At 61.6% G+C, this 26,515-nt stretch overlaps 1 protein-coding gene across 1 annotated transcript in view; it reads right to left on the reverse strand.

Moving 5' to 3' along the window:
* LOC133349347 (plexin-A1-like) overlaps nucleotides 1-26,515 on the reverse strand; it is a 131,876-nt gene that overhangs the window by 17,356 nt on the left and 88,005 nt on the right. Inside the window, exons 11-22 of the mRNA XM_061562699.1 lie at nucleotides 25,196-25,289; nucleotides 23,059-23,249; nucleotides 15,645-15,802; nucleotides 10,895-11,015; nucleotides 9,267-9,403; nucleotides 7,841-8,008; nucleotides 6,939-7,032; nucleotides 3,544-3,858; nucleotides 2,963-3,103; nucleotides 2,189-2,423; nucleotides 1,861-2,003; nucleotides 950-1,218 (exon numbers count right to left, since the gene is read on the reverse strand). Of these exons, the coding sequence (XP_061418683.1) occupies nucleotides 950-1,218; nucleotides 1,861-2,003; nucleotides 2,189-2,423; nucleotides 2,963-3,103; nucleotides 3,544-3,858; nucleotides 6,939-7,032; nucleotides 7,841-8,008; nucleotides 9,267-9,403; nucleotides 10,895-11,015; nucleotides 15,645-15,802; nucleotides 23,059-23,249; nucleotides 25,196-25,289 (2,066 nt within the window). The remainder of the gene's footprint in view (nucleotides 1-949; nucleotides 1,219-1,860; nucleotides 2,004-2,188; nucleotides 2,424-2,962; nucleotides 3,104-3,543; nucleotides 3,859-6,938; nucleotides 7,033-7,840; nucleotides 8,009-9,266; nucleotides 9,404-10,894; nucleotides 11,016-15,644; nucleotides 15,803-23,058; nucleotides 23,250-25,195; nucleotides 25,290-26,515) is intronic.

Below are 26,515 nucleotides of genomic sequence, written 5' to 3' on the forward strand. Positions count from 1 at the left end.
CGAAGTCTGCGCACAACTAAAACCCTCGGTCATTAACGAGAGGCGCTCGCTCCCGTGCCGCGTGGGTGGAGACGTGCCCCCCACGATCCTCCCTGACCCCCCCACATCCCACCCCTGCCATGCCCCCCCCCCCACCCTCCGCTCCTCGAAGGGGGCGATGCCCCATCTGGCGTAATTGATACCCTGCTGCCCGGTGAGACCCAGCACGAGCGAGCACAATCTGCCGCAGGGAGACGGAGCGACGGGGGGAAACGGAGCGACGGGGGGAGACGGAGCGACGGAGGAGACGGAGCGACGGGGGAGACGGAGCGACGGGAGAGACGGAGCGACGGGGGAGACGGAGCGACGGGGGAGACGGAGCGACGGGGGAGACGGAGCGACGGGGGAGACGGAGCGACGGGGGAGACGGAGCGACGGGGGAGACGGAGCGACAGGAGAGACGGAGCGACGGGAGAGACGGAGCGACGGGAGAGACGGAGCGACGGGAGAGACGGAGCGACGGGGGAGACGGAGCGACGGGGGAGACGGAGCGACGGGAGAGACGGAGCGACGGGAGAGACGGAGCGACGGGGGAGACGGAGCGACGGGAGAGACGGAGCGACGGGGGAGACGGAGCGACCGGGGAAACGGAGCGACGCGGCTTTGTGAAAAGAGATGACGATGACTGGGGAAAAGAATTCCAGAGTGGAATGGCGCGAGGGAAGAAGCAGAAAGTGTTGTGCCCTGCAGTGTGGTGAGTCGGTGGGCGGGTAAATGAGTGGGTAGGTGGGTGAGTGGGTGAGTGGGTGAGTGAGTGTGTAAGTGGATGAGGGGGTGAGTGTGTAAGTGGGTGGGTGAATGAGTGGGTGAGTAAGAGGGTGGGTGGGCGAGTGGAGTTAGTGGGTGAGTGTGCTGTGGTGACCTGCAGTGTGGTGGTTTGAACGCGGTGCAGGAGGGGAACGCGCGTCACCTTCGCAGAAGCAGCTTGGGGTGGTTGCGGCTCTCGATGTTGCGTGTGATGAGGTCGGAGAGTAGCTGCTTGAGCACGTCGGTCGCGTACTCCATCTTGCCTTGCAACGCCGTGGCGACGAGCGACGCCACGTTGCCGCGGTCGCGCATCGAGAATGCGCGCTGAGACTCAAGCGTGCGCACGAACGCCAGCAGGAACACCTTGCTGCCCAGCAGCGTGCCGAAGTGCCGCAGCCCCTTCTCCACGCACTCGTGCCGATTGCCGGGCACCTGGGGACACGCGCGCGGGTGAGGGTGGCGGTGTGAACGCACGGACGAGCGCAGATCCCGCCGTCGCGTAGCCCACGCAGACCGCTGGGGTGAGCGCTGATGACGAGCGGCTGCGGAGGCCGGAACGGCACACGTGGGTGTGGTGAGGCCGACACCACGCCCGGCCGTCTTTGTCTCCCCGGTGGGGAGACACCGCACTAGGTACTCGTCGACCTAGGGTAGTCCACTGGTGTCCGTGAGTGGGAATGGAACTCGGGTCGCAGGGTTTGTGGCGTGCTAACCGCTACACCACGACACCAAGAACAGCCGTGATGCACAGCTGTTCTTGAGTGTGGGGTGGGTGTGGGGTGGGTGTGTGGTGGGTGTGGGGTGTGTGGTGGGGTGGGTGTGGGGTGGGTGTGAGGTGGGTGTGAGGTGGGTGTGGAGTAGGTGTGGTGTGGGGTGGGTGCGGGGTGGGTGCGGGGTGGGTGCGGGGTGGGTGCGTGGTGGGTGCGTGGTGGGTGTGGGGTGGGTGCGGTGTGGGGTGGGTGTGGGGTGGGTGCGTGGTGGGTGCGTGGTGGGTGCGGGGTGGGTGTGCGGTGGGTGTGCGGTGGGTGCGGGGTGGATGTGGGTATGGGGTGGCTGTGGGGGCCGTGCCGGCACCTCGAGCACGGTGAGCACTGGGTGGTTGTCGATGCCGGGGAAGAGCACGCGCAGCGCGTACGTGCGGTAGTCCAGGAAGGGGATCCCCGCGCCGTCCACGTCGCTCGTCAGCTCGTTGATGTCGGTCTGCAGCTCCGCAAACGCTGCACCGCCACCGCCGCAAACAGCAACCACGGCCGCAACCGCCGCGTCAACAACAGCAACGGCTGGAGTTTGACAACCGGCACGACGACGACTGTCATCGCCACTAGGCAATGGGAGTAAAAAATCGAGGCGATATTTGCGCGAGAGACGAGCCGCCGCCGCGCGGTGCCGGGCGGTCGCTCACCCTCCTTGCACTCGAGCGCCACGCGCGACTCCAGGTTGTCCATCTGCAGCTGCAGGCGCTTGAGCGTGAGGTCGCTCTCGCGCGACTTGCGCTTGTACGCCACGAGCACGCCCACCACGACCAGCAGCAGCAGCCCGCCGCCCGCCGCCAGCCCCACGATGGCAGGCAGCGTGAGCAGGCTGTCGTGCACCAGCCCCACGCGCCCCACCGCCTGCTCCAGCGAGCCCACGCGCACCTGTCCCACGGGTCACGGCGAATGAGTACGATGAGGTTCGTGCGAGTCAGTGGGCAGGCAGCCGTGCGTGAGTTTTTGTGTGGTGATGATGGTGGTGGTGGAGGTGTCGGGTGGTGGTGGTGACGGTGTCGGTGATAGTGATGGAGGTGGTGGTATCAGTAGTGGTGGTGGTGTTGGTGGTGGACGTGGTGGTATCGGTAGTGGTGGTGGTGGTGGTGTCGGTGGTGGTAGTGGTGGAGGTAGTTGTGGCGGTATCGGTAGTGGTGATGGTGCTGTTGGTGGTGGTGGTATCGGTCGTGGTGGTGGTATTGGTGGTGGTATCGGTAGTGGTGGTGAAATCGGTAGTAGTGGTGGTATCGGTAGTGGTGGTGGTGGTAGTGGTGGTGGTATCGGTAGTGGTGGTGGTGGTATTGGTAATAGCGGTGGCAGTGGTGAGCCCTCACAGTCAACATGTGGTGGTATCGGTATTGGTGGTGGTATTGGTGGTGGTATTGGTGGTGGTATTGGTGGTGGTATTGGTAATAGTGGTGGGCCCTCACAGTCAACATGTGGTGGCCCGACAGGGCCGGGCACTCGCACAGTAGCTGGGTGTCGGACACGGTGACGGCGCATGCCGCGTCCCCCATGAGCACCGTGTAGTTCAGCCGCCCCCCGGCTGGGCCCGGCATCAAGTTCCGGCCCTGAGCGCGCGATGGCAGCACGCACGCGCACACGTAAAACAAGACACACGTGTGAAACAACACAAACACGCACGCACGTGCGTGTACGCATCCACGCACGTGCATTGGGCTGGTGACGCGGTGGCCCGGCGGCAGCGCGTTCGCCGCTCGTCGCAGAGGCTCGCGGTTTGAACGCGGCAGGCCACCCTGGTTAATGCCGTGGTGTGTACTGCGGACGTTAAATATCTCGTGACGCCACCGCAAGAGTTGGCCATCGTGTGCCACCGGCGTCCCCGTCCAAATTTGCCAAATCCCAAAAAACTGCACCGCCAATGACTCCACGGAGATCCCGCCACGGCACCTGCCATGTCCCCCCGCGGGCGGCGCCCGTGCGGGGACACGGCACCTGCCATGTCCCCCCGCGGGCGGCGCCCGTGAGACGGCGGAGGTGTCGCGCTCACCTTGAGGATGATGGGCGAGCCGGGCTTGATGTCCAGGGGGTCGTGACCCAGCGGTTCGAAGGTGGGGCTGGCGTGGTAGTAGAACTCGGAAGCGTTGAAGACGAGCAGCGAGCGCACGTCGTCGAAGATGAACCCCAGCTCGTCGGGGCGCACGGGCGCCAGCATGGGTAGCGACGCAGCCGACGAAGACGACGATGCTGACGACGACGACGACGAGCTTCCATCACCGGTCTCCGCTGGCAGGGGACCAGGGCTGTTGAACTCGATGCCCGGGGCACGGCAAATGAGCGTCGTCTCGTTGAACACGGTGCAAGTCTGTGGGGTTAGGGGTCACTAGTTAGGATCAAGTTCAGACTTGGAGTTAGGTGTTATCCACCCATCCTCGCGTGAACTCCGCGACATTTTAAATCCCCCGGAGCGTTCCCTGTGGAAGAGTACCGATGCAGCAGCTTGGGCAGCATCTTTTATCCTGCCTGGCAGCAAGGGGCGCCTAGAGGGGGGCGTGGGGGGCGTGGGGGGGGCGTGGGGCCGCTCCATTCCGCGTCACCATCTACACAGCGGGGGATCCACGTGCCGCTGCTCCACGACGTTTGCTCGCCTCCCGCACGGAGGAGGAGGAGCGAGGGCCATGGGTGGCGGAGACGGCGGGGGGGAGGGGGGGCGGGGTGTGAAGCTTTGCAGCAGAATGCCATCATGTCTCGTGGAAGATCAACAATTACGGGCGCGCGGCGTAGGGGATGATTTATTTATGCACCGTGGGAACGATCAAGCGGGGACGGCGGCGATGAAAATAATTAGGGCGGCTGCAAACGGCGAACACGACCGGCGCGGTCAGACACGCGGTGACGGCACCGCTGCTCCTCGCACCCACTTCCCCACCCACCCGCTCCCACCCCCCTACCCACCCACCCCCGCACCCACCCCCCACCCCCGCCCCCCGCCCACCCGCACGCCTCACAACCTTTCCCTCTCTCTCCAAGGGTTTAATTATTACGCCAAAATGTTTGTTTAACCGTTCACCCGGCGGCGGTGGAGGTAGCGCCAACACAGCCCGGGCCTCCGGGCGGGCACGGTTAACCGTGCCGGCCCGGTAGGGTCCGGCGTCTCCTCCCGGGGGGTTCCCGGCGACGATGCCGGGACCGCCGCCCGCGTCGCGCCGGCTCCGGGCAAAGGTTCCCCCGGCGGTGGTTCACGGCAGAGACGGGCGCCGGCGAAATTGAAAGCAGCCATGAAGGGGAGGGTTAAGGTCGTGGTTTTTGTCGGAGGGGTGAACACTCGCAAGCTGTGCCGTTTACCAACCACGCACACGCACAGTCTGAGCAGACCGCCCCCCGTGTAGCCGACTAAGCAGACCGCTGGGACCAGTGCCGTCAGCGAGCACCTGTTAAGGCCAGACCCTGCGTTGATGTTTACAAACCGTACTGGGTGCTCGTTTGAGGCTGAGTCAGCCTGGGGGAGGGACGGGAGAGGTTCGGATTTCACTTGCCACTGATGTTGGCCGTGAGCGGGAGTGAATCTCTAAGTCCACGCGTGGGATCCAACTGTAATTCAATCAAACTACTTCTCATTTTGCAGAAGAGCAGTCGCCAAAAAACACGCCGGCTCAGTGCGCTAACCACCGTGCCGCCGCTCCGCAAACCGAGCACTTGCCCACCCACGCACGCACGCACGGAGGGACGGGCAGACGGACAGATGCGATGCGGGTGGAGGTTGGGGGGGAGGGTTGAGACAGTAGGGGGCTCATCGGCCTGTCAAGGAAGTTTCCCTGTGCAAACGAGCGGTGTGGGGGGCTGCAGATCCACTCAGCTGAATGGAGGGGGGAAGTCGTCGCCCATCAACTGCACAATTCCTGGCCTCGTGCGCAGCAGCGGTGCTTAGCGGAGGGCTGCGTGAAGCTATCCGAGAGTTTGTTTACCTCCTTGGGGATATGTGTTTGTGTTTACGTGTGTGCATGCGTGTGTGTTTCCACGTGTGTGGTGTGAGTGTGTGTTTAGGTGTGTGTGGTGTGAGTGTGTGTATGTTTAGGTGTGTGTGGTGTGAGTGTGTGTATGTTTATGTGTCTGTGTGTGTGTATCTGCATGCGGTGTGAGTGTGTGTAGCGGTTAGCTCTATGCATCACTACGAACCCGACGACTCTAGTTCGATTCCCGCTCACGGCCAACACCAGTGACGATTATCTCAACCGATCCTGAGCCTCCCCTAGGTCGACTCAGCCTCAAATGAGTAGCCAGTGCGGCGTGCAAACATCGCCACTGGGGAGACAAAGGTGGTCGGGCGTGGTGCTGGCCACCCACCCCCTCGTGTACCGTTCATAGGTGCTCGCTAACAGCACTTGCCCCTACAGTCTGTTAAGGCTATACGAGGATCTTTATCTGTGTGTAGAGAGAATGTGGTGCGCGTGTCGGAGTCACGGTCCAAAGTTGCCAAACTCCGTGAGTGACATCGCAAATGACTCCACTGGGTGAGAGCGAGCGGCGACCACGGCCCCGACTGGCGGACACGACCCACGTGCAGGCCGGAGCGGCGCTCGTTCACCTCGTGGCCACACAGCGGCAGCTGCCACGGGGGGTTCTCCTGGGCGAGACTACCGCTCGGCGCCTCGACATGCACCGATGGGGGGAGGCGCGATGTCCATATCAAGCAATGGTGGTGATGGTGGTGATGATGGTGGTGATGTTGATGTGATGATGGTGGTGATGGTGATGATGGTGGTGATGATGGTGGTGATGGTGGTGGTGATGATGGTGGTGATGATGGTGGTGATGTGATGGTGGTGATGGTGATGATGGTGATGATGGTGGTGATGGTGGTGATGATGGTGGTGATGATGGTGATGATGGTGGTGATGATGGTGGTGATGTTGATGTGATGATGATGGTGGTGATGTTGATGTGATGATGGTAGTGGTGATGGTGATGTTGGTGGTGATGATGGTGGTGATGTGATGGTGGTGATGGTGATGATGGTGATGATGGTGGTGATGGTGGTGATGATGGTGGTGATGATGGTGATGATGATGATGGTGGTGATGATGGTGGTGATGATGGTGATGATGATGATGGTGATGGTGGTGATGTTGATGTGATGGTGGTGATGTGATGGTGGTGATGGTGATGATGGTGGTGATGGTGATGATGATGGTGGTGATGTTGATGTGATGGTGGTGATGATCGTGATGATGATGGTGGTGATGTTGATGGTGGTGATGATGGTGGTGATGGTGATGATGATGGTGGTGATGGTGCTGATGGTGATGATGGTGGTGATGGTGCTGATGGTGATGATGGTGGTGATGGTGATGTGACGGTGGTGATGATGGTGATGATGATGGTGGTGATGATGGTGGTGATGGTGATGGTGGTGATGTGATGATGGTGAGAGGCAGCAGCACTCACGTCGACGCTCTCCACCCCCTTGTACTTGGCCCTCATCTTGGGCTCCTGGACCGTGCCCAAGTTACTGCCCGTGACCGTGAGCAGCGTTCCTCCACTGCGCGCACACACACAAAGACAAAGATCCCCCATGTAGACATAACAGACTGTAGGGGCAAGTGCTGTTAGCGAGCACCTATGAAGGCCGGTGCGAGGGGGTGGCCGGCCGGCTTTATCTCCACACAAGACACACACACACACGCGCGCACACTAACGCATTACAAACACTGGCGATCGGTGGTGGTGTCTCGACGAGGTTACGCCAGGCTAGGTGCACTTTGAAGCCGTGTCAAGTGGGACGGGGATGGGTTGAACGAGTTCACGCTCGGAGCCGCCGCCCTCATTTTGCTCGAGCCTCTCGCGGCGTTCACCGTTCACGCCCGGCGCCCGCCGCTCCACTGCTGGATGAAGGCCCCCCCCCCGCCCCCCCCCCCCCCCCCCCCCCCGCTGTGTAATGATGATACGCTGCCGCCTTCCCACATTAAATTATACACATCCTGTCAGCCACACGGCCTTCCGGCAGTGCATCATTTCAGCAGTATTGGTTCAACGCAATATTCAGTACCCCAATGGCAGAGTGAGGCAAGGACCATCGACACTCCGGTGATTGTTTGACCATACTTCACCACGCTGGTCAGTGGCAGTAAATACAACTCGGGTCGCCGGGTTCGTAGCGCACCGAGCCAACCGCTGTGCCTGCCGTTCCCACCGCGTGCATCTAATGGAGGCGCGTGTGAGTGCGTATGTGTACGTGTGCTCAAATAAACAGACGGCTGTCCGAGATTCCATCGAATGAGTTCTCCCCATCTCATTTTCAGTGTGGGATCGAGCGTTTTGGCCCTGTGTGCGCGCGTGCGTGTGCGTACTGCGTGATGGTCCACTCGGGCTCGATGCGCGTCACGACGGGGTCCTCGGTGTACTCGTAGCGGAGGGCGCTGCTCAGCTCGGCGCCGTCCAGAGACACGGAGACGGCGACGAAGTCGGGCCCGCGGGGCGCCCACGCGGACGTGCACACGATCTCGCCCGCACTCCGACTGCCGCACGCAGACGCAGACGCACGCGCGGACGCAGATACAGACAGAAACACAGCCGCACACATTCACAAACAGACACAAACACAAACGCGCGCACACAGAGACCGAGTTCAAAGTTCATGACCTCTCTATTCACACCGAGCAGAGTGGCGCTGACGAGAGCTACTGGCGAGCACCTGTTGCTCCGAGAATGGCGCTACATGCGGGCCAGCGAGGCCGATAGTTCCGCGAGAATCGAACCCGGGTCGGCGCTCGCGGTCCCTGTCGGCGAGCGGCGTCGTGTCAGAACCGAGCGGGAGGGGGCGACGCTCCCCGGCGCTCGCCGTCGGGTCGACGGATCGGCACGGCATCCTCGTTGTTCCAGCGGCGTGGGGAGCGTGCCGTCCGGCGGCCCCGTGCGTCGGTGGCAGCGCCGATGTTTTCGCGCTGCTCTTTTTTTAACCCCAGTCCCCAATTAGTCCACGTTTGAAAAATGGACTTTGGCAGCTGTTACGGTTAATTACGGCGAAGGGCTCGGCGCACTAATCAAATGGAAAAATCACACCTGGAGAGCAATTACCGCCACAGCGGTCACCGCGCACCAGTGGAAAGGCCGAGCGATCTGCTCCGGGCGACCGAGACTAACAAGAGCCGGAGCGTTGCGGCGTCGCGTCCCGCCGGCACGGCCGTAATTGCCGAGCGGTAAACGCTCCGCCAGGCCTGGGCAGAGTGCGCCGCGGCACTCGGCGACCCCCCGCTGCGCGTCGTCCTCGGAAGCTGGCGGCACGGCCGTGAAAGTCGAGGCAGAGGTCGCGGGGGGCAAGGGTCACGGGGCGGGGGGTCACCGAGGCAGGAAGTGGCGGGGCCAGAATTTGTGGGACCAAAGGTCACGTGGCCAGAGGTAGGGGTAAAAAGCGACGAGGTCAGAGTTCACGGGACCGCCAATCTTCAGAGTGGAGGTCGCCGGTCAAAAGGGAAGCTGCCGGCCGCTCCGGTGGCGAGTGGCGCGGCGACCACCGGCGGGGTGCTCGGCACGGCGGATCGGGGGTGGCGTCGCTCACCGTGGAGACGCTGTAGCCAAGGGGCCTGGTTCGGGAGACCCCACGTGTAATCCGGCTAATCCGGCTAAGGCTGTCGACTCATTTCGCGCGAAAAACCGATTTGACCACGGGCGGCAACAGCGGCGACGCTCACGCTCCCTCCCGTCTCCACGACGACGCCCGTCGGGGCCCGGCGAGCGCCCCGATTGATCCGGCGGTGCCGTCCTCGCCGCCGTCACCTGCGCAGCACGCAGCTCTCGTTGCCCAGCGCCACCCGCACCGCGCTGCCGGCGTCCAGGTGCACTCCGTGGAGGGAGACGCGCGTGCCGCCCGACACGGGGCCGCGCGCCGGCGCCACCGTGCGCACCGCGGGTTGCTGGGGGGGGGGGTGGGGGGGTGGCAGAGGGGCACACACACAAAGACAAAGATAACCAGTGTAGTCTTGGTGGGGCAAGTGCTGTTAGCGAGCAGCACCTATGAAGGTCGACACAGCACACGAGGAGGGGGTGGGTGCACAGCACCACGCAGCGTGCCAACCGCTGCACCGCTGCTCCCCATGCAGGAACACGATACACCACGACGTGGAGTTACACAGCGTGCAAATGCAACCGCTTGTCAACATATCGTAGAGAAAGAGTCAGGTGTTTTTATTTTATAGGTCTATGGCTCTGTATGTCCATTCGTGGGAGTCAATGGGACTCTTGAGAGTCTATGGGTCTCTGCGTGGATGTATGGATCTCTGTGTGAGTCGATGGGTCTCTGCGTGGATGTATGGATCTCTGTGTGAGTCGATGGGTCTCTGAGTGAGTCTATGGGTCTCTGTGTGATTCTATGGGTCTCCGTGTAAGTCTATGGGTCTCTGTGTGAGTCTATGGGTCTCTGTATGAGTCTATGGGTCTCTGTGTGAGTCTATGGGTCTCTATGAGAGTCCATGGGTCTCTGCGTGGGTGTATGGGTCTCCGTGTGAGTCTATGGGCCTCTATGAGAGTCCATGGGTCTCTGCGTGGGTGTATGGGTCTCCGTGTGAGTCTATGGGCCTCTATGAGAGTATATGGGTCTCTGTGTGGGTGTATGGGTCTCTGTGTGAGGGAAGCAGTTGGTCACAGGCAGAGGAGAGGAGGAAGGTCTGGAGCCAGAACTTGACCAGGGGGCAGGGAGCTGACAGCACGGATGGCTGCGGGAAGGGAGTTCCAGACTGTGGGGTCAGCAAAGGAGAATGAGCGACCCCCCACAGAGCGAAGGTTGACCAGGGGCTTCCACTAAGAGCCTTGGTTACTGGAGCAGAGTGAGATGAGAGATGAGAGGTAGGAGAGTGCGTGGAGGGGAGCAGAGAGAGATGAGAATGGAGAGGTCGGTGCAAAAGGGTCCGTGGAGGATCCGAGACGCTTCTGCGAGAGAGACGACAGCTGAAGGAGGTGCGCAGGGTGAGCCAGCGCGACCGATGGCACCTGCCAGCACAAGCCGCTCCGCTGCGATTGTGAAATATTTATACGTGGCGGTTTAACCGAAGACATTACCTGCATGCCGTTATTGATTTCAGTTTTTATAAAAATCCATGCCTGTATTTAATCCCGTGCCCATTGACGTTGGCGTTATTGCCATCGATCGAGGTTGTGACGCGCGTAGATCACGCGTCCTTGCCTTACCCGCCGCCTTCGCACCCACGCTCCAGCACCTCTCCGTCTCCCTTCGCACCCGGCCCACGTCCCCCCCCCCCCGCTTCCACCGCCCTTCGACCCCAACATCCATCACTCATCACCTCTCCCCCACCAGCCACGGGGTCCGGAAAATCCGTGCGCACGCGTGGCACCGCACCCTACATACGTGGTGCCGTGTGGCGTGCGGTGTGCGTGCGTGCGGGACATACCACGAAGGTGTAGACCTGCTTGGACAGAGCCATGTACTGCGCCACGCACTCCTCCACGCAGATGTGCGCGTGCCCGCGAACCTGGTGCCGCCCGTCAGCGCGTGCCATCCGGCACACGATCCTGCGTGGTGGCACAAGCTCCGGTGAGAACGCGCCTCGCGGATCGTCGTCGATGCGACATCGTCGTCATCGTAGTCAAGGTCTCATCATCGTCATCGTCGTCATCGTAGTCAAGGTCTCATCATTGTCATCGTCTTCATCGTAGTCAAGGTCTCATTATCGTCGAGGCGCCTCGATCCCGACGCTCGCGACGGTACCCAAGCGCGCGAGATTCGCGAGCTCACGCTCTAGGCACGTGGATCGAAACATCGGACGCCGTGCCGAACGACGCGGAGTGGCACGTCGCGAGCGCGCAGCGGAGAGGCGGCGGCTCCAGGCTCTCCTGTTGAGTTCGCGTGGCGGGGCGCGGACTCAGGAGACCAGCGTCAAGTCTCGTCCGCGCGATCGCCCTGGGGGCGTCAGTCCGCCTGTGGGCGAGCGGAGATCGCCGCTCCGCGCACGATCCCAATTGAGCGGCTTGCCGTGCAATCTTCGCATTCGGCAAATTTGGGCTCTCAACCGATTAAAAACTTCAAACTATTTGAGTGGAATGTGGGTAAAGCGAATAATACATTAATAAGAATCCGTCCAGACTGTGCAGCGACGGCTGTCACCGCAAGGGAGCGTCTCTCACCGCAGGAGAAAGGGCAAGGAGCTGAAGGTGGGGGGGGGGGGGGTGGACCTTTGCCTTGCGGTCCCGCGGCACCACCATCCCCTCTCCCGCTATTAGAGCCACTGAGTGGTTGCCGCTCGAGAGAGAGAGACGACACTCTGAGCCAGCGTGGCTCGTCTCTTCACAGCCATGCAGAGCCACTGGTGGTGGGAATTCGACATTCCTATGGAAGGGCCGAGTCTCTCCGCCCACAGGGTGATGCTGATTTTTATCGCCCCGGAGAGATGATGAGCTGAGTGAAATCCCCTCCTCCCCTCCCCCCCAGTCAGGATGTGAACTCACAACCATCAGATTGCGAGCCTGCCCACAGGATTCACGACGCAGGGTGAGTGGGTGAGTAGTGAATGTTAGCACCCCTATATTGTTGCAGGCGTGACGTGACCCCATTACTCTACACGTGGTTATACCCTACTTCAAGTCGAGTAATATCATTACGTGCTCATCATTACAGCACCAGTGGATAGATAATGGGTGATGGTGATGATGAATGTACTCTCCTATCTCATCAGATATTTGAAGAGAAGCCGGGTTGAGCCTGGTTAGTACGTGGGTGGGACACTACCTGGAAGCACCCAGAGCTGTAGCATTGGGCTGCGAGGGTCGCTATAAGATGGTAGTACAGCAATGGATTATTGAATCTATCTGTGCGGAGCTCTGAGCGTCTCCCCACCCCCCCTGCTGGGTTGTCTCCGGGGTCTCCGGTTTTTCCCTTCCACGCGGAGTCAAATATTCCAGTGAAGTAGGAGCAGGACCCTCCTGAAGGCGAGTCTTGAGACTCGGTTAAGCTGTCCTGGATAAATAGCGGGCAATTATTGCCCTTTAGATAACACATTATAATTGTTATTGTTTACATCTATGAGACAGATGAGTGCATTTAAGAATGGGGGAATACATCTGTGCGTATCTGTTTCAAAGAACATTAAAATCGCACACATATCAACACTGGCCATAAATAAAAGATGCTCGGAGACTCTGAGACGTAAACTGAAAGCTAAGCAGCTAAATAATGTAATAAGCTGTCCGCGGGAAGACTTCAAAACGAGGGGGGGGGGGCCCAGACATCGGTGCAAACTCTGCACAAGAGCCCAGCACACGTCAAGGTTCGAGTGAGTGAGCTGGTGAGCTGGTGATCTGGTCCAGTTAGTGAGCTGGTGAGTGAGTAAGCTGGTCGATGGAGTGAGCTGGTAAGTCAGTGAGCTGGTGAGTCAGTGAGTGAGTGAGTGAGCTGGTGAGCGAGTTAGCTGGTGAGTGAGTGAGTGAGCTGGTGAGTGAGTGAGCTGGTGAGTAAGTGAGTGAGCTGGTGAGTGAGTGAGTGAGCTGATGAGTGAGTGAGCTGGTGAGCCGGTGAGTGAGCTGGTGAATTAGTAAGCTGGTGAGTGGGTGAGCTGGTGAGTGAGTAAGCTGGTGAGTCAGTGACTGAGCTGTTGAGTGAATGAGCTGGTGAGTGAGTGAGTGAGCTGGTGAGTGAGTCAGCTGGTGAGTGAGTGAGCTGGTGAGTGAGTGAGTGAGCTGGTGAGTGAGTGAGCTGGTGAGTAAGTGAGTGAGTGAGCTGATGAGTGAGTGAGCTGGTGAGCGGTGAGTGAGTGAGCTGGTGAATTAATAAGCTGGTGAGTGAGTAAGCTGGTGAGCTGGTGAGTGAATGAGCTGGTGAGTGAGTGAGCTGGTGAGTGAATGAGCTGGTGAGTGAGTGAGTGAGTGAGCTGGTGAGTGAGTGAGCTGGTGAATGAGTGAGCTGGTGAGTGAGCTGGTGAGCTGGTGAGTGAGTAAGCTGGTGAGTCAGCGAGCTGTTTAGGAAGCTAGTGATCTGTTGGGTGGGTGGGTGAGTAGGTCAGTTAGCGAGCTGCCGGGACTGAGTGTAAGGCGAGAGAGTAAACTGTGGGGTAGGTGAGTTAGTATCCTGTCGGGTAGGTACGTGGGCAGCTGAGCCATGAACAGGTGGGCAGGGGAACTCGTGAGTCATTGAGTAGCTGAAAAGATGGGCAGGTGAGTCAGTGAGCAGGTAAGTGAGCGATCATGTGGCTAGGCCACATTGGTCTCCAGCCCGCTAAAAGGGGCGTCAAAACATTTGCATCGATGTGCATGCTTCTGTGTGCTGTGCACAAAATGCAGCACGTGCACACAAAGACAACAATCCCCGTGTAGCCTACACACGCTGGTGGGGCAAGAGCTGTTGGCGAGCACCGATGAGTCCCCTTTTCTCTCCCGAGCACTATTGTTTAACACACCAAACCAGGAAATCATTCAAGGCTGAGTCGACCTAGGGGAGGCTGAGGACCGATTCACATAATTGTCACTGGCCGTGAGCGGGAATCGAACTGGGATTGCCGGGTTCGTAGCGCATCGCGCTAACCGCCGCTCCCCTACGCACAGACGCACACACGCACACACGCACACAGACACACACACACAGACACGCACACAGACGCACAGACACGCGTGTGTGCGTGCGGGAACAATGATCCGTTTGGAGCCCGCACCCCTGGCGGCAGGGGGGGCGCTTTGTTCAGAGAGTTCAGCCGAGTGTTTCGAGGAGCGAAGTGAGAGCGGCGAGGGGTGGACGAGCGTGGACGAGCGTGGACGAGCGTGGAAGGGGGTGGAGGGGAGGGGGATACGAGGGGGGGGGACCCGAGGGGGGTCCCGAGGTGGGGAACATGACCTTTCCCGGCGAATATCGGATTTCGGAACGATTACACCGCGCCTCGCCGGGGCAGCGCGCCGCCGCCCACAGCGGAATGAAGAAGACGACGCCGGACACGGCCCACTTATCGATTTCCGCGAGCGGCGAATTATCATCAGGCCGGTCGAACGGACAGCAGCTGACACTCTATTGTGACGGCGTGGGGATCGAGGGTAAGTAAAAGCGGCCATTAACGCGCCGCACATCTTCCGCTGCTGTTACGACGCAGCCGACGCCGATTGCGGTTTGCGTCACTTTGTGTGCGCACGTAAACGTCACCGTCGTTTTGAGTTCAGCGTCCGCGGGAAGTGCGCCCAGGTCGAATCGCCACTCTTGGTTTTGTTTGGCCGTGGAGCGATTCGTAACGACGCCGCCGCCGCAAAAAATGAAAGCCTCGGTTGGGTTTTTTTTTCATCTTCTAAATCAATTTACGAACTCGGAAGGAGAACTGCGGGTGGGATATTGAGTCAAAATATTGCGTCCAAACAGGCAGAGCGGGTTTTGGTTTATTGGATTAAATTGCACCGCTGCCTTCAATTAGATCCTCCGTGTCACGGCGAGTTCACTGGGAAAAGTGCTCTCACACGCACAGAGACAAAGATCCCCCGCATAGCCTTTAACACGCTGTTGGGGAAAGTGTAGTTAGAGAGTGCCTATTAAGGCCAGCACAGCACACGAGAACGTGGGTAGCCGCACCACATCCGGCTGTCTTTGTCTCCCCAGTGCTGAAATGCTGATGTCTTTCAGATACTAATTTTAGGCTGAGTAAACCTAGGGAAGGCGCAGCACCGGTACGAAAATTTGTAACCGACGTTGGCCATGAGCGGGAATCGAACTGGGGTACACTGCGCCAACGCTACCCGCGCACACGTACACACGCGTACACGCACACACACACACGCACATAGACACACACACGTACACACGCGTACACGTACACACACACACGCGCACATACACACACACACACTTGCACACGCAAAGCAAACACAAAGATCCCCCCTCGAGCTTGAACATGCTGTTAGCGGGCACCTATGAAGGCCAGCATGTCACACACGCATGCGCACACACACACACACGTACACACGCGTACATACACACACACACGTACACACGTGTACATACACACACACACGTGCACACGCACACACACACGCGCGCACACGCACACACACACGTACACACGCGTACATACACACACACACGTACACACGCGTACACACACACACACACGTGCACACGCACAAACACGCACACACACACGCGCGCACACACGTACACGCGCGCACATGCACACGTACTGCTCTGCGGGGATGTAGAGGTCCCGCAGCGGCTGGCAGGCCACCCCTGCCACCATCACCATGCCGTGGCGGCCGATCTCCGAGAAGCTCAGGCCCAGGTTCTCCCCACGGATCGTCACCAGCGTGCCGCCCTCGCGCGGCCCTGTCAGAGGGCTCACCTGGGGATGCACGAGCGCACGGGCAATCGCGGGTAACCACGGGTACGGGCAGGTGAGAGGTGCACCAGCTCACTAACTGGACCAGAGGTTACCACGGCGACAGGTACGCACGGATCACCGGTACGCACGAGTACGCGCTAAACGCAGGTCGGAGGATCGCTTACGTACACGCGAATATCACGGCAAAGCACAGAAAGGTTTGCATGCGAGTTAGAACAGGCAAGCACGGGTCAACACGGTCACGTACACACGGGCGGACACGTGTAACACAGAAGCACACGAAAAAATAGACACGGAAAGACGGACACACAGACACACGCAGCTTTGCACCAACTCCTCACGGCATGCACGCCAAGTGCATTACCCACCGGCGCGCCCAGCCCCCCACTCCCTGCCCCCCACTCCCTGCCCCCCACTCCCTGCCCCCCTCGCCCTGCCCCCCACTCCCTGCCCCCCTCGCCCTGCCCCCCTCGCCCTGCCACCCTCGCCCTGCCCCCCACTCCCTGCCCCCCACTCCCTGCCCCCCTCGCCCTGCCCCCCTCGCCCTGCCCCCCTCGCCCTGCCCCCCTCGCCCTGCCCCCCTCGCCCTGCCCCCCTCGCCCTGCCCCCCACTCCCTGCCCCCCTCGCCCTGCCCCCCACTCCCTGCCCCCCTCGCCCTGCCCCCCTCACCCTGCCCCCACTCCCTGCCCCCCACTCCCTGCCCCCCTCACCCTGCCCCCCACTCCCTGCCCCCTCACCCTGCCCCCCACTCCCTGCCCCCCTCGCCCTGCCCCCCTCGCCCTGCCCCCCTCGCCCTGCCCCCCTCACCCTGCCCCCCACTCCCTGCCCCCCTCACCCTGCCCCCCACTCCCTGCCCCCCTCACCCTGCCCCCCACTCCCTGCCCCCCTCGCCCTGCCCCCCTCGCCCTGCCCCCCTCGCCCTTCCCCCCTCTCCCTGCCCCCCTCGCCCTGCCCCCCACTCCCTGCCCCCCACTCCCTGCCCCCCACTCCCTGCCCCCCACTCCCTGCCCCCCACTCCCTGCCCCCCTCTCCCTGCCCCCCACTCCCTGCCGCCCTCGCCCTGCCCCCCACTCCCTGCCCCCCTCACCCTGCCCCCCACTCCCTGCCCCCCTCACCCTGCCCCCCACTCCCTGCCCCCCTCGCCCTGCCCCCCTCGCCCTGCCCCCCACTCCCTGCCCCCCTCGCCCTGCCCCCCACTCCCTGCCCCCCTCGCCCTGCCCCCCGCTCCCTGCCCCCCTCGCCCTGCCCCCCTCGCCCTGCCCCCCACTCCCTGCCCCCCTCGCCCTGCCCCCCTCGCCCTGCCCCCCTCGCCCTGCCCCCCACTCCCTGCCCCCCTCGCCCTGCCCCCCTCGCCCTGCCCCCCTCGCCCTGCCCCCCTCGCCCTGCCCCCCTCGCCCTGCCCCCCTCGCCCTGCCCCCCACTCCCTGCCCCCCCCTCCTACTCAGCGTTGCCAACTCTGTGGTTTTTGTCTTGAGGTTTTGTGTCGCGACAAAAAACCATGAGAGGAGCCGAGCGCCTCCTTGGCAGGAGGTCGCGACGCGGGGCTGGGAGCGTGCCCGGCGCCGCGCCAGGGACCCTCTATCGCCGCAAAATGTTTTCAAAATTATCAAAAATGGGCGTGCGATTGAACGCCGTGTCCGCGGCGGGGAGCGCCGAGCAACGCCGCTCCGCTCCGCTACTTTGTGACCGGCCGTGCCCGATCTTCTCCCGGCAGCCTCGCGAGGTTAACGTGGCAGCCGCTCGAGATTGGATTGACGGCTTTCCGCGCGAAGGAGTTGGCAGCGCCGGCTCCCCCCGCTCGCGATGTCGCGCCGCCGCAATTTTCATTTCATGCAATCTCAGTCCGCCGGCCGCTCGGTCGGTCGGCTCCGTGCGGTGCGAAACAAGTTCGACGTACGCAGAGCAGGCCAGTCGCGGGCCGCTCTACCCCCCCCCCCCGGCCGTACGTCTCATTATTTCTGCGTTTCGGCGCCTGTTTGCCGCTTACGGTAACGAGACCCGCGGCGCGGCGAGCGATGCGAGAGGCCGCGGGCGGCTCGGCCCGCACGCCGCGAGGGCTCCGGGTCAACGTACTTATATATATTTGCGTGCGCGTGGTTTTTGTGAGCGGCCGTTGACATGAATAAATCACGAGCCCTCTCGCGGGGGGACACGGGGCGGGGGGAGGGGCGGGGGGAGGGGCGGGGGGAGGGGCGGGGGGAGGGGCGGGAGGAGCAGGGGACTCGGTGATGAACCGGCGCCGCCGGCCGGGGCTTGGGTTCTGCAGCTCTCGCCGTTAATCGTGTCGGTCACGATCTATCTACTGCTGGATAGAGGCCTCCGCGAGCCTTCGCAGTGCCCCTCCACTCTGCCAACCTGCGTGTGCGTGCGTTCTCGACTCCGCGCGCTCCTCGCTCGGCCCCGCGCTGTCACTCCCGGCAGGCGCCTCTCCGCGCACCGCTGCTCTCTCGCCGAGAATCCGCGCCGCTAATTGTGTGGCAATTTAATTAATTAATTACACATTTACACCGCTAACAACAATAAACCGGTGCCGTTTAAACCGTAGCTTCCTGTAATCATGGCGAGAATCGATACTGAAAGAAGCCAATTATGAGCAGAGCCCTAATTGGATGAGCTCAAGGGCAGATTCCACGCACCTCACTCGAGCGGCGAGTGTCGTGCGTGCCTGTGTGTCCATGCACCGCGAACTTGGCAGAGACCCGAGTTCGATACCCGCTCACGGTGGTCTGGGGCCTCCCGTAGGTCGACTCAACCCTAAGCGAGCACGCGGTGTAGCATTAAAACAAACATCGGCTCGGAGATGTGCCGTGCCGGCCGTCGCAGACGCTTGCTGACGGCGCTCGCCCCGACGGTCTGCGGACGCTACGCGGGGGGTGTCTGTCCAGGCTCGGCCCTCTGCTGCAAGCCCTCGGACTCAGAGCGCTCCTCTCGACTCGGAGCGCTGCTCCCGACTCGGAGGGCCTCGCGGCTCTGCTGTTCGGCTCCCCGACGGCGGGTTTCCGGGTCGTGCCCATTGTGTTGTTGTCTTTTTTAATTCAAATATCTCACTCGGATAACACCTCGAGATGGTCTAGCAGCTCACTTGCGTAGCAAGCTTGTAATGGAACCCAATCCCGCACACGCCCCGTACAGTCTTCAAGTGTCGGGGCTTTTAGCGAGCAACAGCACCTATGAAGGGCAGTACGGCACACGAGGGGTGGGTGGCCAGCACCACGCCCGGCCGCCTTTGTATCCCTCACTTCCCGTGCCCTCACTGCCCTTCCATTGGCAACAAACCCTGCCAAGCCCACCCCCTATCCCCCCCCGACCCACATCCCCCCACTCCACCCCACCCCTCCCAAAATCTTCTGAATTCCACGGGAAACATTAATAAGACCTGCGTGGGTAATGTCCCCCCCCCCCTAATGTCCGTAATGACGGCGTTTAAAGAACAACAAGACCCAGAAGGAGTCATTGCACAACGCCGTCCGCTGGCACCGCGCACCCCAATCTCGGCTTTCTATCAACATAATTAAACATTTAAAACATTATAAAATGTTTACGCGATGAAAACAGACACGCACGCAAGGACGGCGCGAGTTCCATTCGGTCACCAAGTGTTCCTTTCTCTACTGCTGCTGTCCGCAATTCGATTCTAATCAACAGCAACAGCAGCAGCATCGTAATCGTCATGATCAGCAGCAGCAGAGGCAGCGTCGCACGCGAATGCTTGCAGAGGGTGGAGGGGGAGACGCGAGGCGACCGAGTGGGAACCGCCATGCACGCCCTCGATCGCTGGCACCACGCACAGCCGACATTCATTGCCTAAGAGCACAGAGGGGGGAAGAGAGAGGGGGAGAGGGCCACCCACCCCCCGCCGTGCCTCCACCCCAACGTCACCGCAAGCCCCGGCCGTCGACGCGGCTCAAGTCGCGCAAGGAGGCACGCTCCCTGAACCGACGTGGCGCCCACAGCAACGGGGAGACAGGGGTTCAACCGAAATGGGCAACGTCTGTCGCTCTGCGACTCGCAGATGTCAGTGAGGCGGCCGTCTCAGAGACGCTTTCCTCTCCTCCAATCCGCTTTGTTCTCTGCCTGGGTCAGGTCGCGGACCTTCAGTAAACAAACTTTTTGGTGAATTACTTGATATCTGTCGAACGTCAACACGATTGGCTGCTATTATGTGCATCTCCCGTTCACGGCCTTGAGCCAGCCGGACAAACACGAAACATCAAGCCATGCACCGGGGTTGTTGACGACGATGACGATGACAATGATGAAATGAAATATGTAAAAAATTAATCGATGGTTGCAAATGACGCCTGTGAAAACAAACATCTGTCACGGAATCGACCGGGGTAATGCGGCGACATTAGCGATCGTGACAATGGCAATCGCTATCCAGGTCATCGGGGGGCGGGGGGGTGCCAGGACGTCCCCCCCCTCCCCCACCACAATTTGTTTCGCTGGGGGGGACGAGCAGTCATCGTTTTTGACAAATAGATTTTTTTTTTCAACCCGGCCGCACGCCTCTGCGACGGGGGCCGCGCCGTCTCCTGCGGCGTGCCAGGGTGCCGGCGCTCTCTCCATGCTGCCAGATGAGCCTCAAGGATGGCTCCGGCAGCACGCAGAGTCTGCACGGCCGTTGCCCCTTCACAGCGGCGGCAGCGGCGCAGGAAGCCACCACTCCCACCGCCGTGGCTATGCAGTTCCACGTGGCTGCCTGTCACCCGGCGCTGTGGAGGCAGCAGCGAGGGTTGGTGGATCACCGCACACGGATGTTGTGAAACCCACATTCCCGCGGGCGGGCGTCGAGGAGGAATCGTACCCTGGCTCTGCCGGGAGAAGGCGGTACGGCAAAAATGTGGAGTCCACCTGTTACGCCTGTACGAGGACGACGGTGCGGACGATGATCTCTTCCCAGAAGGTGGAGACTCCAAAACAAACCAGCAAGCAGCAAGAAGCCGACTGGCGTCTGGGCAATCGCTGTCAACCCCCGCTTCCTGCTCTCGAAGACGGACGACCCCACAGTGGCAGGCGCGGGCAGGCGCCTCAGTGTCGTAAAGTGGGCCCTGCTGCTGGGGACCGGAGGATTAATTATTCACGGGCGGCGCTCGGCGCTCGTGCGCCTGGGGCCGCGCGGTGGCGAGGAAGTGGGGAGGAATAAATATTAAAAAGCGCTGGCTCGGCGCGTCGCCCGCGGGGGGCCCGCCGCGTGGCGCCCGTGGGGGGCACGCCGCGTGGCGCCCGCTGGCACAAATGTCAGCGAGCGACGCGCGGCCACGCACGTGCACCATCCGTTTGGCCGGCTGAGGCAGCGCCAGCACTAGCGGCGTCGGTGACGAAGTTGCGGCATTGATGGCGGTGGCGGCGGTGCTGACGGCGGCGGTGGAGGCGGCGGTTCGAGATCGGTTGTCGAGGGCGAGCGACAATGGCCGGGCTGCATCGCGCGATCGTGAGAAACGGCAATGGCTCGGGGAGGCCTTCGTCCAGCAGCGGATTGAACATGGCTGCTGCCGGTGGCCCCGTTGCGGGAGTTGTGTGGGGGGGGGGGGTGCGGAGGGCCTGCACCCCCGGCCCCAGGAGGGCGGCTCCGGCCCACACGCGCGTAGCAGCCCCCCGTCCCCCGCCCCCCGCCCCACGCCGCCGCGCCGTGAGCGCACAGACGAGGGAGAGGCGCGTGGACACGGCCAGCAGCTGCGCCGCGTCCGCCCCCGAATCGTTCACGTTGTCGCCGGCTGCCGTCATGACAGAGAGCGGGGGGCGGGGCGAGACGGTGGGGCGGGGGGAAGGGGGGGCTGTGCGGTTGCCCTAACATTAGTAGCCCCTGGGGCTTAATTCCTCACCGTATATTTATCCGCGTGGTCGGTCGGCGAGCGGCAGAATGGATTGCGCAGTGGGAGTCGTGCCGGTTTGCTTGCGGCCTGCGCGAGCGCACTCTCCTCTCGTGACGATGACGACCATCGTGGCGACGGTGACGACAGTTGATGGGCTTGATGAGAACCAACTTGAGCCGGCGGCTCGTGGGGCGTGCGGTGTGCCGGGTTCCGATGCGACCGAAGGAAGCGTCACGCAAGTACAATTTTGCGCGTGGAGCGACGTGGGCACCGCGACGGCAGGGTGAGCAGTGGGCACTCGATGCCCGCCGGCGTGGGTACCAGGGTGCAATCGGAGGAGGACCTCCGGAACGGCTCTACGACATCCGCTTCCGCGGGGTCGTTTCTGCTCGGGGGGAGGGGCGGGGCGACGTCGCGCCGCGCGCTTCCAAGCGCGACTTCCCACTCCGTGATACGAATCAAAGAAAACGATGAGAGGCGGCGCGAAAGCCCGCGGCGCTAACCGGCAGCGCGCTGCGCAACGGCCGAACAATCCGCGTCGTTAGCGCCTCCCGGTTTATCAATTATTCACTCGCTTAACCCGGCAAGAGCCGGCGAACGGCGCTCATCACGCAAATGAGCGACGGCCAGCTGGCAAGACGCGTCGTGCGCGAGCCGCGACGGCGGCTCCAGCCGCGGCAACGCCGCGCGGCGCTGGCACGCGGACCGCAGCTGGGCCCTCGATGTGCACTCTCGACCACTCGCCCGCCCGTCTGCCCACCCCCTCGAGTTTGTAAGAGCCGGCAACGCCCGTGCATGGACGCGCGCGTGCACGAGTGGCCGCAGAGTGCCGTTGCTCCGAGACTGGAGCACGGAGCGCGGAGCGCGGAGCACGGAGCCGGAGTCGGCGACGTGGGGCGTGCAAGGGGGTGGGCTCGTGGCGTGCGGTTAAGTGCTGCCGCCGAACCGCGGCGACCGCACGACCGGTCTGAGTGCGCGGTGGTGCGCGGTTTATGTTGAGCGATGTTGTGGCGTGCTGCGGGCACGCGTTTGTAATGCCAATAACACAACGAGTCTTAAGCCTTGGGACTCCCTTTCAGGAGGGTCGTGCTACAGGGCACGTTACACAGCACTCTCAAACTCCACACAGATCGATTCAAGAACCTCAGCGAGCGACGCGCAGGTTGGGAAGATCAAAGCGCGTGCGGCTAAGCCACGGTGATGCACAGTGAGCGGTGGACGGACGCGGTTTGGCACGGTGCCGTGTGCTGTGTGCCGGTCACCGGACGTACGTACGTATGTTGAAATTAATTTTGCACCGTACGTCGACAACCGTGCTAATCGCAGGTGCGGGGGAAGGACAACCAAGCGACGCGTGAGTGGGTGGTGGGTGCGGGTGACAATCATCGCAGCGTCAGGAAAGCGGTGGGCGAACGGACAGACGCGTTGCGGTGCCGAACCTCGGTGATGCGCGGGTGGGCGCAGCGCGCGAGGGGCATGCCACGGTGCAGCCAGTGCAGGTCGGGCGCGGCGCAGTGCCGGCGTAGGGTGCAGCGCTCCTCGCCCTTGCACCAGCCGCACTCGAAGCGTGCGTCGGCCTTCAGGCACAGGCCGCAGCTGTCGCGCGCGGCCGAGCACTTGTACAGGTGCACTGCTCGCAACGCGCGTGAACACAGCACACACAAGCACACACACACACCGACATGAACACAGCACACACAAGCACACACGCACGCCCACGTGAACACAGGACACACAAGCACACACGCATGCCCACGTGAACACATGCACGCCCACGTGAACACAACAACCATTTGCCACGTCCACTCCAAATTCGCAGCGCGGCCCAAGACATGGAGGCAACGACGCTCATGTTCATCGTCGGCGACGATCGATCTACTGCCGGACGAAGGCCTCCCTCCAAGGCGACGAGCATCTCGCAGTCCGCGTGGATTTGCTGCGCTCCTCTTTCCCGTGGGGCTGGATCTATAAGAAGTAATTATTGATATGCGGCCGAGAAGTGAGACCGACCGACGAGGTCGCTGCCTGTTCGATTGGCCTCAAGTTGGAATGAAGAGTGCCGCTCCTCTGAAATATCGGAGTGTTTCCGCTCCATCTACGTGGTTCCCTCCTCTGGCTGCCCACCAGCGCCGGCGTCCCACGCCGGCAGGGCCAGAGTGGCGTGCGAGTCAATCACGGCCAGCGAGAGATGGCGGTGGCTACGCCGGCCGCAGCCGATCGCGGCGGCGGCGAGCCGCTGGGACGCCCGCGTGCCGCTCGGCGCTCGGCTACGCGGGCTTTATTTATTTATTTGCGCGTGCGGGGGTTGTTTTAGCGCGACCTCCGACCCCGCGAGTCCCAGGACACCGCCGCTCCCCATCGTCCGTCACGGCGAGATGGATCCTAAGTGGACGGGAATCCCGATTAACCCGGCACGGCAAGCGGCCGCGGCCAGACGCCCGTTCGTCAGCGGCCGCGGGGTCGATCGCGTTTCAGGGTTTTTTGTGCGTGCGTCTCAGTGCGCGTGTGCGCACGTGCGCATGAGCGTGTGTGTGTGTGTCAGTGCACACGCGTATGCTGCCTGCGCAAAGGCAGGCTGCTGGCAGACTTCTGGCGGTCTGCTGGCGGTTTGTGTTTGAGACGCTATGGGCGCGGGCGAGCCCGCACGCCGTCACGCGCCGCTGTTGATGCCGGCTGCAGCGTGGGCAAATGGAAAATTTAAGTTCAGAGGCCGCTGGGGATGGGAACGCACGCACGCATGCACGCGCACACTTAAAGCTCGGCACAAAAGAGCACGCGACACGGAGCTCGCCATCTGATACGAGTGCCATTAACCACGGACCATTAGCGTGCGGCGATCTTCCTATTTTTAACTCGGAGCGCGATGCGCGTTACGCAATCGAGGCGATAAGGGTGCCCCCCACTTTCAATTAAGGATGCTCCCGGCTCACCGGGGTATTTCTCCGTGATTTGTGGCGTCCGCGCGGGAAAGCATCGCCGGGGGAGGGCGGCCGTGGCGCGATCGCCGCTCGTTGCCGAGGGTCGCGGTTCGAACCCGTTGGGCGCCCACGGCGGTAGCACGCAGCCACAAGTGCCTGTGTTGGATTCCCAACTTGGCATCCTGTCCGTGTGTAGTTTGTATGACCTCCCGCTGTTGTGGACGGGTTTCCTCCTCCCATAGTTAAACCCGCACACGCTGTGTAACTGCTGTTGACCAAACATCCCAGTGTAGCGGGTCCCTCCTGAGCAATACTCTTTGCGGGTGGCTCTCCGCGTCACCAACTAATTATAGGAACCCCAGTGACCGCGCTGGTTAATACTGGAGCCACGAAACACGACAACGTGCGGCTTGCGTCACAGTGGACGGTAAAGATCTCGACTTTGATCAATCATCAGCAAGTTGGTTGATTGAGCAAAACTAGGGAGCAGCTTAGGCTCCTCGTGGCGGGCCGCTGGCCGATGCTGCGTGCAGGTCGCGCTGCGCAGGGCCGGCTGAGATGTACCACCGCGAGGAGCGTGTCCTACGAGCATGCAGCGGTGGCGGCGGTGGTGGTGATGAACCGCGCCTGGCACTCCCGCCCGGAATTGGCGACTCACCCTTGATGTCGGCCGGGTTGTCGATGACGAAATCTCCATTCCAAACGACGGAGAAGTCGACGAGAACGTCACCCACGTCCTCGTCGTACGCATACTGCACACGCGCACACACGCGCACACACACGCACACACACGCACACACACACGCGCACACACGCGCACACACGCACGCACACACACACACGCGCACACGCGCACACATGCACACACGCACGTCGACGGCGGTCCTCGTAGCACCACACACACAAAATAAAGATCCTCCATGGAGCCTTAACAGACGTTTGATGCACATGAGGGGATTCTTGGCCAGAAGTATGCCTGGCCGCCTTTGTCGCCGAGTGCCAATGCTTACACACTGCATCAGGTACTCATTTGAGTCGACCTAGGGGAGGCCCAGGATCGGTCCAACTATTCGTCACCCATGTTGGTTGTGAACAGGAGTCAAACTCGGGTCGAGGGGTTCGTCGTGCAGTGCGCTAACCGCTACACTACCGGCTCCAAAGACAAAGATCTCCCCATATAGTCTTCAACAGACTGTTAGGGAAAGTGTGCCAGGTACTCATTGAAGGCCTAGGGCAACAGCAGTGCTACGCTGACATTCTCCATGAGTTAACCATGAGCGACCTAGCGGAGGCCTAGAACCGGTTTGGATATTCGTCCCACTGATGTTGGCCGCTAGCGGGAATCAAACTCGAGTCGCCGCGGCCATGGCACGGCGCGCTAACCGCTGCTCCACCGCTCGCGTGGAGTAGAGGCGATATTATTTTAACGCCAAGGTTACTGAGGGCAGCAAAATACGCGAGGCGGATGTTTGTGTTCCCCGGAATCCGGCATTTCCTTCGGCTCCCATTACAGCCTTGGCCTCCTTCCCGGGGCTCAATCAGCCCCATCTCACCCACCGCGTTCCAACGCTGGTACATCACACACATCATCATCATCATCGCCGTGCCCCTCCAACCACCACATCCTCCCCCCACCTCCCCAACCCCACTCAGTTACAAACTGTGGCCGTGAAGTAACGTCGGTGTAAATATAATTATTATTATTATTATGACCGTCGTCATGGCCGTTACTTTGCAGCCTAAACAAACAAACAAACACCACGGGAAGCGCGCCATGTCTGGGTCGCGATCACCACCGCTGCTGCTGCTGCCACTACACATCGGTCGAGAGGGGGGGGGGGGACTGTGGGGCGAATCTCATCGGCAGCGGTGGCACAGAAACACCCAGGCTGGGCCTCCCAACTCTGGGGCGAGCAGAGTGAGTGAGCGAGGGAGTGAGCAAGGGAGCGGGTCAGTGGGTGTGTGGGCAAATGAATGA

This window comes from Lethenteron reissneri, chromosome 30, assembly GCF_015708825.2.
Source record: "Lethenteron reissneri isolate LAM-NWPU_2019-01 chromosome 30, ASM1570882v1, whole genome shotgun sequence".
In the NCBI taxonomy this organism is placed as follows: Eukaryota; Metazoa; Chordata; class Hyperoartia; order Petromyzontiformes; family Petromyzontidae; genus Lethenteron; species Lethenteron reissneri.